The sequence below is a fragment of the Diadema antillarum genome, unplaced genomic scaffold (assembly GCF_040938485.1).
Source record: "Diadema antillarum isolate AM-2024a unplaced genomic scaffold, OU_Dant_1.0 scf00000143, whole genome shotgun sequence".
Taxonomy (NCBI): Eukaryota; Metazoa; Echinodermata; class Echinoidea; order Diadematoida; family Diadematidae; genus Diadema; species Diadema antillarum.
In genome coordinates this window covers 604,045-616,953 of record NW_027271032.1, presented here as the reverse complement: position 1 = coordinate 616,953, position 12,909 = coordinate 604,045, and the positions used below count along the sequence as shown (strand labels likewise).

Below are 12,909 nucleotides of genomic sequence, written 5' to 3'. Positions count from 1 at the left end.
AAACGAAGCTCCTGAGGTGCTGTGGACCCGCTAAAGAGAGAAGAAACAGATGAGCCACTGAAGTCAGCCGAAAGAGAATCGTTCCTTTTTATTTCGAGTCCGATTAGGTCTGACGTCTGAGCTAAACCATCTACGCGACAGAGTGAGTACTAGTATTTCTTTTAATTTGTGAATATATTAAAACCTACGCGAAGCTGATTCTGCTTGGTTTGTATAATGCGAATGTCTATTGTGTGTAGTAACGCGGGGGTAATTTTCACAGTCCCATTAATGTATACCTGTGTTGGTCAAAGATGTAAAGACGAATTGTGGCATTTGATTGTCACTCAGTTAGTAAATTTACCTGAACAGCAAGTAAACGGAGAAGAAATTAATACCTGGTAATGCAGTCAGCCACAACATATCTAGGGCTAGGCAAGTATGAAGTTCCTTAGGCAAGGAGTTCCTGTTTGTTTGGCACTCCCCCCCCCCCCCCCCACCCCCCCCCCCAAAAAGAGAAAAAAAAAATCGGGCTGTGCATTTGTACTGTTAGGATTTGGGATCTGGTTAACTATACGCAGCCGCTGTCGTGAAGCGACAGCGGCTGCACGTCTATTCCTTCGCAGACGTTGTTATTTTTCAGCAGTGGGTGTGCGTTTTCTTCATGAATATCTTTATTAATCATGGAAAACTAAAATATAAGGAATCCCCGTAATCTATGATAATCATTCAATAATCGGCATGCAATTTTTTGTTTAATTATGTCAAAAACTCACCGAAATGCGTGGCTAAAGTCAGGTCTGTAAACGTCCGTATTGCTTCACTCCTCATCTGCGTGTTATTTGAATGGCATTCACTCTCGTATACTACAACGTAGCTAGTCGGGGAGCGGAAGTGATGAGCTAGTCGGGGTGACCCATGAAAAGGTCAAATCATTGCCGGCGCAGCATGCGCAGATACGAATGCTGTAGCTTTATGTACATGGCACATAAAACGCACAGGCGCACAGGCGCACGGGCGTACGTAAAATGAAACCGCTTCCGGTTGCGCATGCGTGGTAGTTTGTTGATTTTGTGAAGCTCTCGAAGGAAAAGATGCCACCGCACAATCTACTCCGAAAAATTCAACAATAAAATAAGGTCTGGATACTAACAAAACACCAAATTCAACTCAACCATCAGGAAAATACGCTGTAGGTGAGTGGTAAAAATTATCTTACTCTTAAAATCAAACAAAATAAAAGGCATTTTATGTGATTTTGCCGTCAATAGTGACGGTCGTTTACAATGTTTAAACAGTAATACATGTCAGACCGCTGTGCTTGGCACAGCGGTCTGGTCAGGCTAGGATCTGGTATGGGGTAGTATCGCGGCTATTAAAATTTCTACTGAAATACTAAAAAATGTGTCAATTTGAATACATACAGATGTAGTCCAATTATTGACAACAGGATATGGGATCGTTTGGTTCCGCTAAAACTAGGCCGTACTAGACCTACTGGTATGTACATACACTGTAGGTCTAGTCCAGTTCTGTCCAAATCGATGACTTAGAAAGGACAAGTTCACCTCCGTAGGACGGATTTGAAACCTCTGCACTTGCGCTAGTCGGTAGCAGTGTAGCATTCTGACCAGGCACTCGAACCCTTTCGCTCGCCACTACACAGTGCACAGCGAAAGGGCCTTGTTCACATCGCGACTCTTATGCGTATTCATATCGCCAATGCGCAAAGTGCCACGCAAAGGTTCACATCGCGACTCTTATGCGTATTCATATCGCCAATGCGCAAAGTGCCACGCAAAGGTTACATCAAAAGTCAAAGAATGAACGGGAGGTATAGAGATGAACTCATAGAAAAACGTCTTTTCAAGACCACATGGGATCAGTGTGGAAATGAACAAGTGAATGTATCATATGAATTACAAATGTAGGTAAGAAATGTAAATATTATAAAAGTAAGCCTTTACGTAACTTATAGAGGCGCAAAATTTGTGTTTCTTTTTCAACGTACAGAGATAGCACTCTTTTGACTCAGGGTGCTTAACTGTATAATTGTGTAAAGGAGTGCCCCAGAGTTAGGGTTTTTAAGGGTAACATTCTTTTATAATGTTCCTTTCCCACCCCCTAAAACTACCACACTGAAACAGCTAAATCAAATATGAGTAGGAAAATTATTCCCTGTAATTGATATTTGAAGATCGATAATTGGTGAAACATCGTAACAAGTGAGTTTATTTCCAGTTTCTTGATTCAAATAATTATCGACCCTACAGTACTATTTACAAAGCATGGTATCTGTGAAGTCTCCAGAAAAATACTGTTTGTAAGGCTTTTCATTTCATATGTATTCTGAAAAGATTACAAAATTTAAAATTCATGACTGAAATGTAAATTGGAGCAATCTAATTTCTGTCATGGTTTCCTACACAAATTAAACAAAAAGGGATTGTTCCAGTCATTGTGGCAAATATTGTGCCTCCTCATCTACATGTATTTTTTTTTTTTTTTAGAGCATGTGCAAAACACAAGCTGTTCTTTTCTCATTTAGTTATGCATATATTTGGGTTTAGTATATGTAAAATTAAATCTTTATGTTACAGCATTTTACATTCTGATTATACTGTAGTACCGGTATGTACTGTAAGTATCAATATGTATGAACTTGAATCAGCTACGGTATGTAGATTTCTTCATTGCTGGTACTGTCAAAACATAGATTTTGCTGTGTGGAGGTTTTTCGAACTTGTGCTAGCCATAAAACTAGTGTGAAATGGAATAGGTTATTATGGCAATTTATTTTTGTTGTTGTTGAGATATTGAAATATGTACAGAAATATGCTCATCTGTGAAGTTTATGAGTACAGTTGGGTCGATTTCACTGAAATTGACCCAGTGCATAGAATAATCTTTTGAGAGTTCTTTACTTTACAGTCGTACAACATGTATAAGATGCATAACCCCCATGCATTATAACATTTCCTGTAACAGGTAACGAGAGTACATATTCAGCCATGTTCAGCGGTGGCCACAGTGCAAGTAAGCTTAGCACCAACCTGAAGCTAGCAGTCAATCGACTAAAGCTTCTGGAGAAAAAGAAAAGTAAGTCCACACACAATTATCATCATGTTGAATTGAAGATCAAATTCAAAGTGTAGAAAAGATCAAGATGACGAAACATATGTTTTGCCATCTATTTTATATGATCTGACTTTGTTAGTATCTGTGTATGATTGTCTGCAGTGAACCAAATTGTGAGTATTAGTTTTTTGTACAGTACTGCAATTATAATTCTAATTAACTCAGTCTATGGTTTGTCAGCTGTGCATATTTTTGCTTTAAATGAACAGCCGCACACATACTGACAAACTGATTGATAAATCACAATTTGATGCTACTGTACATTGAAAGCATCATTCATAACTATAGCTTTGTCATAAAATATCCATCACGGCAAAGCTTGCCGTTTTTCTCTATGAATTTGCTGTGCTGCATTTGTAGCATAAACACATAGATCTGTGAAAAGTTACATATGGCTTTGAAGAACAGAGTGTTTTCCAAATGCATTCATGCATTGCAAGTCTCAGAATGATGTGGCACAAAGGGGGGGGGGGGGACACCATGGCACTCAAAGAGTTGATCCTTTTGTACCAAGAGATTTCGTTCATTGTCAACCCCTACTCACTGAATGTAGCAGAAAATCTTAAAGAACCATAAGACCCTTAACCTATTGTCTGCATAGTACTTGGGGAATATTTACTAACTTACAGTGTAGTAGACATTCTAGGATTTGTTGGTTGATAGTTTAGTGTGAATGTTACCTGCAGACTGGTGATGAAGGAAGTTATGTCTGTATCTGATCTCCTCATAATTCATTCTCACAAGTACTTCTTCCTTGGTATTAAAAGATGTATAGTTTGATGTTCATCTGTCACTTCATTTGTGTAATTAGTGATTGCTGCATGCAGATATCTTAGAGATAAAGGGATTAAGATCTCTGGGAGACAAGTATCATGAAACACTGCTTACAGTTGTTTTATTTATATTCTATGATTTTTAGCTGAGCAAGCCTTGAAGGCCAGAAAAGAGATTGCAGAATACATCAGCAATGGAAAGGATGAACGAGCAAGGATAAGGGTAAGACAAGTCAATAACTTTTTGATGCATAATGTGTAGTAAAAAGTGTAGTAACTATAGAGGAAATTAGGTACCTTGTAACTCCTGAAAGTTAAATGTGAACGTTTTTTTTTTAATATTTTCTTTTGTGTCGTTATTCCTGTTTTTTGTATCTTCTTGTGAGAAAAAAAAGCGAAAACTTTGCTGCAGAATTCTGTTATCCCATATGAGCAAAGTACATTGTATCTGTGTGATGTTTGTGAACAAATGAAATCGGTTGGTAGTTTTGAAGGGGAATCCACTTGTTCCGAATATCTAAATGTTATCACTCTGGACATATGACTTGCTTGTCACAATATCTAGTCACATGATTGATCACATGACAGGTGGAGCACATCATCCGTGAGGACTACCTGGTGGAAGCCATGGAGCTCATCGAACTCTACTGCGACCTCCTCCTGGCCCGCTTTGGTCTCATCAGCTCCACCAAGACGGTGGACGAGGGACTGAAAGAGGGAATAGCCAGCATCATCTGGGTGGCACCCAGGATGTGGACCGACGTCGCTGAGCTCAAAGTGGTAAAGGATATTGGTCTCTATCTCAGCCTTTATTGTTATCACCTAAACATAATACAGTCCAACCTTGATTATCTGGCCATCTCTAATCCAGACTTCTCTATCATCTGAACATGTTCACAAAAAACAACAACAACAACACACACACACACACACAACACACACACACACACATACACACACAAAGTGATTTTAGACTCAATAAGAACTTCTACAAACCTCACATGATTTACCTATAATATTCCCAACAGAAACATGTTATTAATTTCATATTAAAATGTTTCAGTTACCATAAAAAAAACTACAATTCTATGAAAACTAGCATAAATTACACCACTGTTGTGTATACACCATGTCACTGAGTCAGCAGCTACATGCACATCCACATGAACATTGTTTCTTCCATATATGGCCAAATCGCTTATCTGCACTGACGCTGGACCCCACATGTCCAGATAACAGAGGTCCGGCTGCACGATTCTTTTATTTCAAACTTCTTGATGGGCGGGGAGATATCGACTCCTCTGAAAAACAATAAAAACAAAAAACAATGTTGGAGAAAGCAAGTTCTTCAATTACTTTTCATGGTACTCTGGTGTGACGATTTACATGACTGCACTACAAATAATATCAACCAAGTCACTGAGATGTGAGAGATTGGTATAGAATTTCTTGCCAATTTCACAAGACAGTTGGTTAAATTTTAAATGATCCGTGTAATTTCAGACAAATGTGTGTTTTTGCTTTATTCTCAAACAGATAAAGGATCAGCTGACGTACAAGTATGGGAAGGAGTTTGCCCAGATGTGTGTGTCCGACCAGGAAAACTGGGTGAATGAGAGGGTAAGAATCAAGCACATGTGCACATGTAAAAGCCCTGGTAGCATGGGGTAACATGAGTTGTCCCTTTCTGTGTATGGATTACTAGTATCCTGTGCTTGACGCCTTCTGCTTACTTGTGTTTTCTGTCAAAAGGGAATGAACCAACCAATGAACAATCAAACAAAAGCAATAAGGACTACAGTCTCATCATGGCAAATATCGGATTAAAGGGTTTTTGTATAACAATAAATAAAATTTTCCTGGCATGCTGCAAACAAGCCAGCCATTCCTTGACATTTTGACATTTTGTACATTTTCAGGTATTGGATTCATAGCCTGTATACTGTATACGCTATATATTTCGCGGGGGGTTTATTTTCGCGAATTTCGCGAGTCGGGAGCTATTCGCGAAATTAACAACACGCGAAAATATTACCTTCCAAAATGAATCCCTTGCCTTGATGATACAAACATTTCAGTACTAGTATACCATGTCACGGCTTACCGAACAGACCATACTGGCTAAGCTTCTTTACGCACGTCCAAGTCTACTTACGAATACTGTAGAGAGCCAATCCATTATCGCAAGGGGACCACTCATCAGAAATTTAGCGCGATGGACTTAACCACTTCACAAATGTTGAATTCTAACTTACTAGTTCGCAGAGTTTGGCAAGTCTTTTTCTTGCAGTGTATGACTTAACTAGTATCATTCTTATTTGCTAGTAAGTTGAAAATTCACACTTTCTTTGCCACTTCATATTTTCTCTGGTCCCCCAATCACGAATTTAACCAATCGCGAAATTGTGTGACAGCGACAATTCGCGAAAATTTATGTACGCGAAAATTATAGCGTATACAGTACTCTCCTTGAATGACAGCCATCAAAATCAAAAAGTCTCTATGCAAAGTTTATGGTATCCCAGGATTCTCTTTAAGATGGAAAATATTAAACTAATGTACACAATATTAAATGTACACATAATTATATTGTAATGGGATAGTGCAGTTGCTGTGATTGATAGACAGTCAAACCTGTCTATAGTGGCCACCCAAGATTGACCATTGTAGACAGGTGGCCCCTGTAGACAGGCTATTAGCATTTCGTGTTTATTGCATACATGTACATGTGTTTGTTATGTACATCCAAAAGTACTTACATGTACATATATGTGTATTGTGTTTTGTGCATTGAACAATGTTGTTATTGACCAAGTTATTGCTCAGGAATAGCGTGCTTTTACAGCAAGCAAGCTTTTCACAAGTTTATTATCATGCCTGAATGGCGAGTAAATGTAGCAATGATGGTCATTGAACTGTGGGCTGTGAATGATTGGCTCGGGTGCAAAGCAGGAAAACACGCTGAGTTATGGGCTCAACTGTAGCTCCGTATGGGTCTGTGACTGCTATAGACTGCTATAGACAGGTTAGCATCTACATCCAGAAACAAAATTAGTGACCGCTTGCTGCATTAGACAGGTGGCTGCTATACACAGGTCCTCTAATGTGGTTTTTCTCTTGAGGGGATTGTCCAGTGGCCGCATGTGGCTGCTTTAGACAGGTAGCCTGCTAGGGCAAGTTTGAATGTAGCTACTGTAGAATGAATGTTCGCATGCATTTTGATTTCACGAATTTTGCAAGAGCCAAGATTCGCGAAATTGAAATGCATGCAAAAGTTCTTGTCTACACTACATGCATTGAATGTTACAGGCAACTTGCGAAAATTTCATGCCGTGAAAATATCTTGTTTTACAGTATATGATACCCTATTTATTTGTTGTGAGATAACTTTTTTCCCCCTTGATTTTGTCATAGAGACTGATATATTTTTGCATTTCAGTTAAAGATGAAAATGAGTGTGAAAGCCCCACCAAAGCTTCTTGTGGAACGCTACCTGATTGAAATCGCCAGGAGTCACAATGTGCCATTTGAACCTGATCCATCGGTACTGAGTGTAAGTTGTAATGCTGATTGAATGGCTAAAGTCATTTTGAATGATGCTTTTCTGGCATTTGCCAAAGCACTCCTATATTCATATTGCAGTTAAGTGGTTATGAAGTTAACACAAGCAGTTACAGCTCCAGTGCCCATTAGGTGGTGATAATGGAATGCTGATAGATGTTTGTATAAACATGTACGTTGCATATACACATTGCCAGTCATGAATTTGTTTGATTATTCAGGAAATCAGCTGGTATGCATGGTAATGAGATTATGAAATGAATTATCTGGATAGAACAATACTTACTCCATTAAGACCAATTTTCAGCTAGAAAGAGCAGGGAAACAAGTTCATGACAGATACGTAGATATTTGTATGAATCGATTGATAGAATAAATAGGTAAACAGAGAGATTGATAAAATTTAGTAGATAAATCAAAGATTGACAGATAGATACTAATAGATAATTTGATGAATGAATGGATGGACAGATAGATGAATAGGATGAAAGGGCAGAAGAGGTTCATAGATGCGTGTATCCTGATAGATAGAAAAGGGAAACATTTTCCTGGTCATTGCAATTTGCCATTGCTACACAGACTATCTTTTGTGTAACAGTTTTCTTCCACAGAAGTGTGTAGGCAGGATACCATTTGACATATTATTCGTCAGCTGACATTGTTATTCAAATTTGAATTTGAAAATGATTCCCTGTAGAACGTCGTAGGTAAAAGATGAAGAAAGTTAGAAAATGTCGTACAAAATCCACTGTGCTTTTACATCTCAGGGGCAAGATGCAGAGACCCTACTTCTTGACCTGGACGATCTGAAGCCCCCCTCTGGCCCTCCAAGCGGAGGAAGTAGCGGAGGAGGAGGAGGTGGAATGCCTGCTGGTGCCATTCCATCCGCCCCCATGCCCTCCATGCCCATGCCCCAGCAACCGACCCCGTACCCGCCGCCGGGACTCCCCAACCCGGCCATGGCTTACCCCCCACCACAGGTGAGTTTGGAGATGGTGCACATAATTATTAACTCTTTGTTTGTTTGTTTGTTTATTTTAGTTAATCATGGGGTTAAAAGCCCTCTTTGTGTGTCCTGGTGTAAACCCTGTGTGTGCCGCATTATACTGGGATGGCAATGCACAAGCACTTAAAAAAAAAAAAAAAAAAAACCTGGTTTTTCAAAGCCATGTGATTTGTTTTTTGTTGAAGTGTTTATGCTAGATATGCAGTACAACAAAATTGCAGAGAAAATTGCAAGCGTGCTGTGATGTACATTTTATGACAAAGCTATGGATGGTGTTCTTGCGATTTGCCAGTAATCTAAGCAAATTGATTTGTGTGGGGTTGTGCTTCAGAGCAAAATACGCGAAGTTGGCAAGGCTTCGACCGAGGTGAGCTGAGTTCTTTTAATATCTTCTTATTTATTTTTTTGGTTCAGAAGCACACAGTTTTGTTTTGTTTTGTTTTTTTGTCAAGTGTAATCTGAGAAGCACACAAGTATGAAAAGATTTGCCCCCCCAAAAAAAAAAAAAACCCACCAAACAACCAAACAAACAAACAAACAAAAAACAAAACAACAACTCAAAAACATGGGGGTTGAGAATGACAATTAATGCACCAGCATAAATTGCTCTCCAGGTCCAAAGGGAAATGTTTGGCCACAATGTATTCAATCAGTCTTTAGCGCACTGCCTGGTTTATGCTTATCGCTATGCATTTTGGTTTTCTTTCTTTGATAATAAACTTTTTTGTTGTTATTGAATGCTTGTGCACCTAATCCATGTTGGATTTCCTATGTTTTTTATATTCACTTCATGACCTGTCAATACAGGAATTGCATGGAAGCATGTATAATTTTTGTGTAAAAGCAACTTACTGCATGATCTATTGCTTGGCAAATGGTTATCATATTGCCTTTGTCCACTATATTTTACGGTCAAGAATAATATGCCCTGAAATTTTATGTTTTTATGTCCGTCACTGCTGCTGTACGTATATGCCTTCAAATTTATGGTAGTTGTACGTGTATGTTCACAAATTCCAGATGTTGACTGATAGTCCCAAACTTGACGGCATGCCAAAATACCTGCCTCCTGCAACCCTAATGCAATGTTCTCCATGGTGAGAGATTGCTAACTGTGTTCTTTACAAAGGAATAATTTCTATTCTCTTTCCGGCATGATAACCACAATGCATTAAAATACAGGATTTCCCAAATATCATACTCTCAACAACAACAACAACAATATCAACAACAACAACAACAACAACAACAACAACAACAACAACAACAACAACAACATATATATGCAATGATGATATGATACACGGTATATGTTCATTAGCAGAGTCACATCTGTATATGGCTGGAGTCATAATCCAGTATTAAAGCATGTAACTCCTCCCCCACAGATGTGCAGAGATGCCACCTGTTACCCCCCCCCCCCCCCTTTTTTTTTTTCTGGCAGTAGTTCTGTTTTTTTTTGCAAAAAAAAAATACTGCAGGTTTCATGGAAAATACTTCTTTCCCCAAAAATTTCTACATATGTCTATAGTAGGAAACTGAAAAATACTATTTTTCCATAAAAAATATGCCTTTTCAGCCCTCAGAACACTGCAGTGTTGTATACAAGGTTAATAGCATCCCTGGATGTGGGCATGAAAATGCAGGCATACAATATGGACATGTACAGTTGAGCCTCACCTGATGGGACATCACATCACCTTTCCTCACTTTCTGAAATCCAGCGACCCCAAGAGAAAAAGTCACTGTTTGGCCGTCTTTGCTGTTGGTGACAGACATGTTCTGTTGTCACGGATTGCTTGTTCGACTTTGATACCTGAAGTGGCTGTTACTCATGCAAATGGAAATGTAAAAAATGATAAAGTGCTTCATATACAATGCATACGATAATGACATAGTAAACTATGAAACCTAAAAGTAGGACACCAGAAAACTGACCAAGGGAAAACGTTTTAGCCAATTTTGGCATCAGTTCTTGGGAGTATTTAAAGTCTTAACTTTGGTTGTACTTTCAGCAATAAACTGACAGATTTAAGCCAATCCCATGTCAATGGGATATGACACGTTCAGTGTCACCAGCCGCAATTTTGCCCTTAATGTTACTGGTCACATTTTGCAGTGGGAAAGTTCCCAGAACCTTTGTTTTCAGTCTTCAAGTAAAAGAAAGGAAATGCAAAAAGTGTCACAAACTATAGAAGTTTGATGCCCAACTCTGCTTGGTATTGTAATATCAGTTTAATAGTGTGTAAAACAGAGTGCATATGTATGACTTTATTATGCTCAAAGTACATTTGATCAGATCACAAAACACTATTACATAGCTCAGTTTATTACTGTAGATCCAGTCCAGAATTGGCTCTATGCCTGACACACAGAATCATATAAAAAGAAAAAGAAAAAGCATATCAAAGACACTTGTTCCTTCTTATCTGTGGATCAAACCTCATCTACAAATGTATGCCTTCCCATGCAGTTCTCCCACCCTCAGTAACACACAACACACAATCTGTTCAAGAGCATAATGTTGTTCCACCAGAGTTTCTGCTGGTATGTTTACAAAATTATGCCCCAAATCCTGAAACCTTACCATCTCACAGTTTTTTGTGTTTTTCAGTATCCACAACAGATTTCAAACCATAGTCTCAATAACTCAGCTCTTTGAAAACTTGTGTAATCGTACTTTTGAATATTTTAAACAATATCATCTTTATCTTCTTCTCTCAAGTGCTCCTAACTGGTAGCACCATATGTGACCCTGCACCTCAAAACAAACAAAAAGTCGCCAGACATGAATTTTTAGTTTAGACCATATTCTAAAAGAGCAGACTTTAAGTTTTAAAATGATGCATAACTCAAATCAAATGGACTCTCCTATCCTATCTAAATATTGGAAAGAAAGCACGAACTCAGGAAAAGTGTGAACTGAGAAAAGAGGCTCTGAAGTACAGTGTCTATTCAAGCGCTTAATCTTTACCAAACCGCAATGGCTGTGTGATGAATGGGACAAAAAACAGGAAGTAAACCACCAGAGTAACAACAATGAAGGGATTATCAGATTAAACTTAAATTAAGCATGCCTCATTAACACATTCTGTCCATAATTAATGCCAACTTTCAAGCAGTAGCACTATCCTTTCAAAAGTTATTAGAGTTGAAAGTGAAGAGTGTGGACAAGGTTTTTCAGAAATGAAAACGGAATTCTAAAGACACACCTAATCGCGCTATTCTGCCAAAAATGTTCGAGATAAACTGCTAAAAAACACACTTTCCTGCCCGTTTTATGATATCAAATTTTAGCATAATGTAAAAGAAGACCCACTCTTTCAGAAAATATGAAAAAGTCAAGTTCGGCTAGGTTGACCCATTTCACTTATTTTCAGTCCTCACGCAAAATCAGTGTGTGCGACTTTATGTTCGTTTTGAGGTGCACGGTCACATATATACATCATTTCATCAGTAGTATGTTTATTTCGGAGTGATGAATATATATATAAAATAAATTCCTACGTGTACCATCATCCTTAGTATTTTATCCCGCTCTGCTTCTTGGCAGGCGTTAAATATATAGTATCAGTTAAAAAAGAAAAGAAAAGTAAAACATTAATTATATTGCATTGTCTACACCTAGACAAAGGGTCCTCCCCCACCCCTCCCCAGTAAGGGCCCTGTGGGGGCTTTACCCAATGGACAGGTGAGTTGTGCATACCTGTGACTCCATGCAATATACTCATTATTCTTCATCATCGGTCTACTGTCTATTCTCTTATAATGTAATATCGCCCAGGGAGAAGGGCTCGCATTTTGTATATAGCGCAACTGTCTCTTCATAAATATTTTCAGATATTCATCCCCTCACTACAAACATTACAGCTAAAGCTTTTTATCGCAAAGTATTTGATGGGACATTACGTGTTGCATGCTATGTGGAAGAATGGTCAAAGGGTTGTTGCTGTAACCAAGATGTACGTTTATGTATGCACCATGGAATTATAGTCCAGAAATATATATGCACATTGTTCTGCTTTTCCACTAAAAGCTCTTTATGTGTACTGCTTTTGCATACCATGTATGTACTCATACAATCATGTATGCAAATCATTCTTTCACCAATTGAAGTTCTATGCGTCAAGCTGTGGTACTAAGGGAAAGAACAGTATGTTACCTTTCACTGCAAAGTTGCAGACATTAAAGCTGGGAAAATGGAATAAGGCAGTTACATTATTAAAAAAAAGAAAAAAAGAAAACTAATTGTTTTATATTGGCAGTTTGATTTTAAGATACCTCGAGTCCAATGTATGATAATGTCTTGCAATATCAAATTGTTTTGTTTTATGAAGAGCATGGTACAATCGCATTTACGTTTATACTTTCATGCTGATTTTCTCAGCTGCTGTTTTGCAAGTGACCAGCATTTGAATCATTTTTATGATTAATTATTAAATTGAAGGAAAG

General features: G+C 38.3%; 1 protein-coding gene across 1 annotated transcript; it reads left to right on the top strand.

Annotated features, from left to right (window-relative positions):
- LOC139721451 (IST1 homolog) lies at positions 1-12,450 on the top strand. Its single transcript, XM_071632767.1, has 8 exons — positions 1-142; positions 2,968-3,078; positions 4,037-4,113; positions 4,479-4,670; positions 5,427-5,510; positions 7,330-7,443; positions 8,219-8,431; positions 12,086-12,450. The coding sequence occupies exons 2-8, from the start codon at positions 2,991-2,993 to the stop codon at positions 12,167-12,169; spliced, it is 852 nt and encodes a 283-aa protein (XP_071488868.1). The 5' UTR covers positions 1-142; positions 2,968-2,990; the 3' UTR covers positions 12,170-12,450.
- The last annotated feature ends 459 nt before the right edge of the window (positions 12,451-12,909 follow it).

What these genes read in the sequence shown, in the direction of transcription:
- LOC139721451 (XM_071632767.1), top strand. Translation starts at nt 2,991, where the DNA reads ATGTTCAGCGGTGGCCACAGTGCAAGTAAGCTTAGCACCAACCTGAAG. An exon ending in ACGTCGCTGAGCTCAAAGTG is followed by an intron (nt 4,671 to 5,426) that starts GTAAAGGATATT and finishes ATTCTCAAACAG; the next exon opens with ATAAAGGATCAGCTGACGTA. An exon ending in CTGATCCATCGGTACTGAGT is followed by an intron (nt 7,444 to 8,218) that starts GTAAGTTGTAAT and finishes TTTACATCTCAG; the next exon opens with GGGCAAGATGCAGAGACCCT.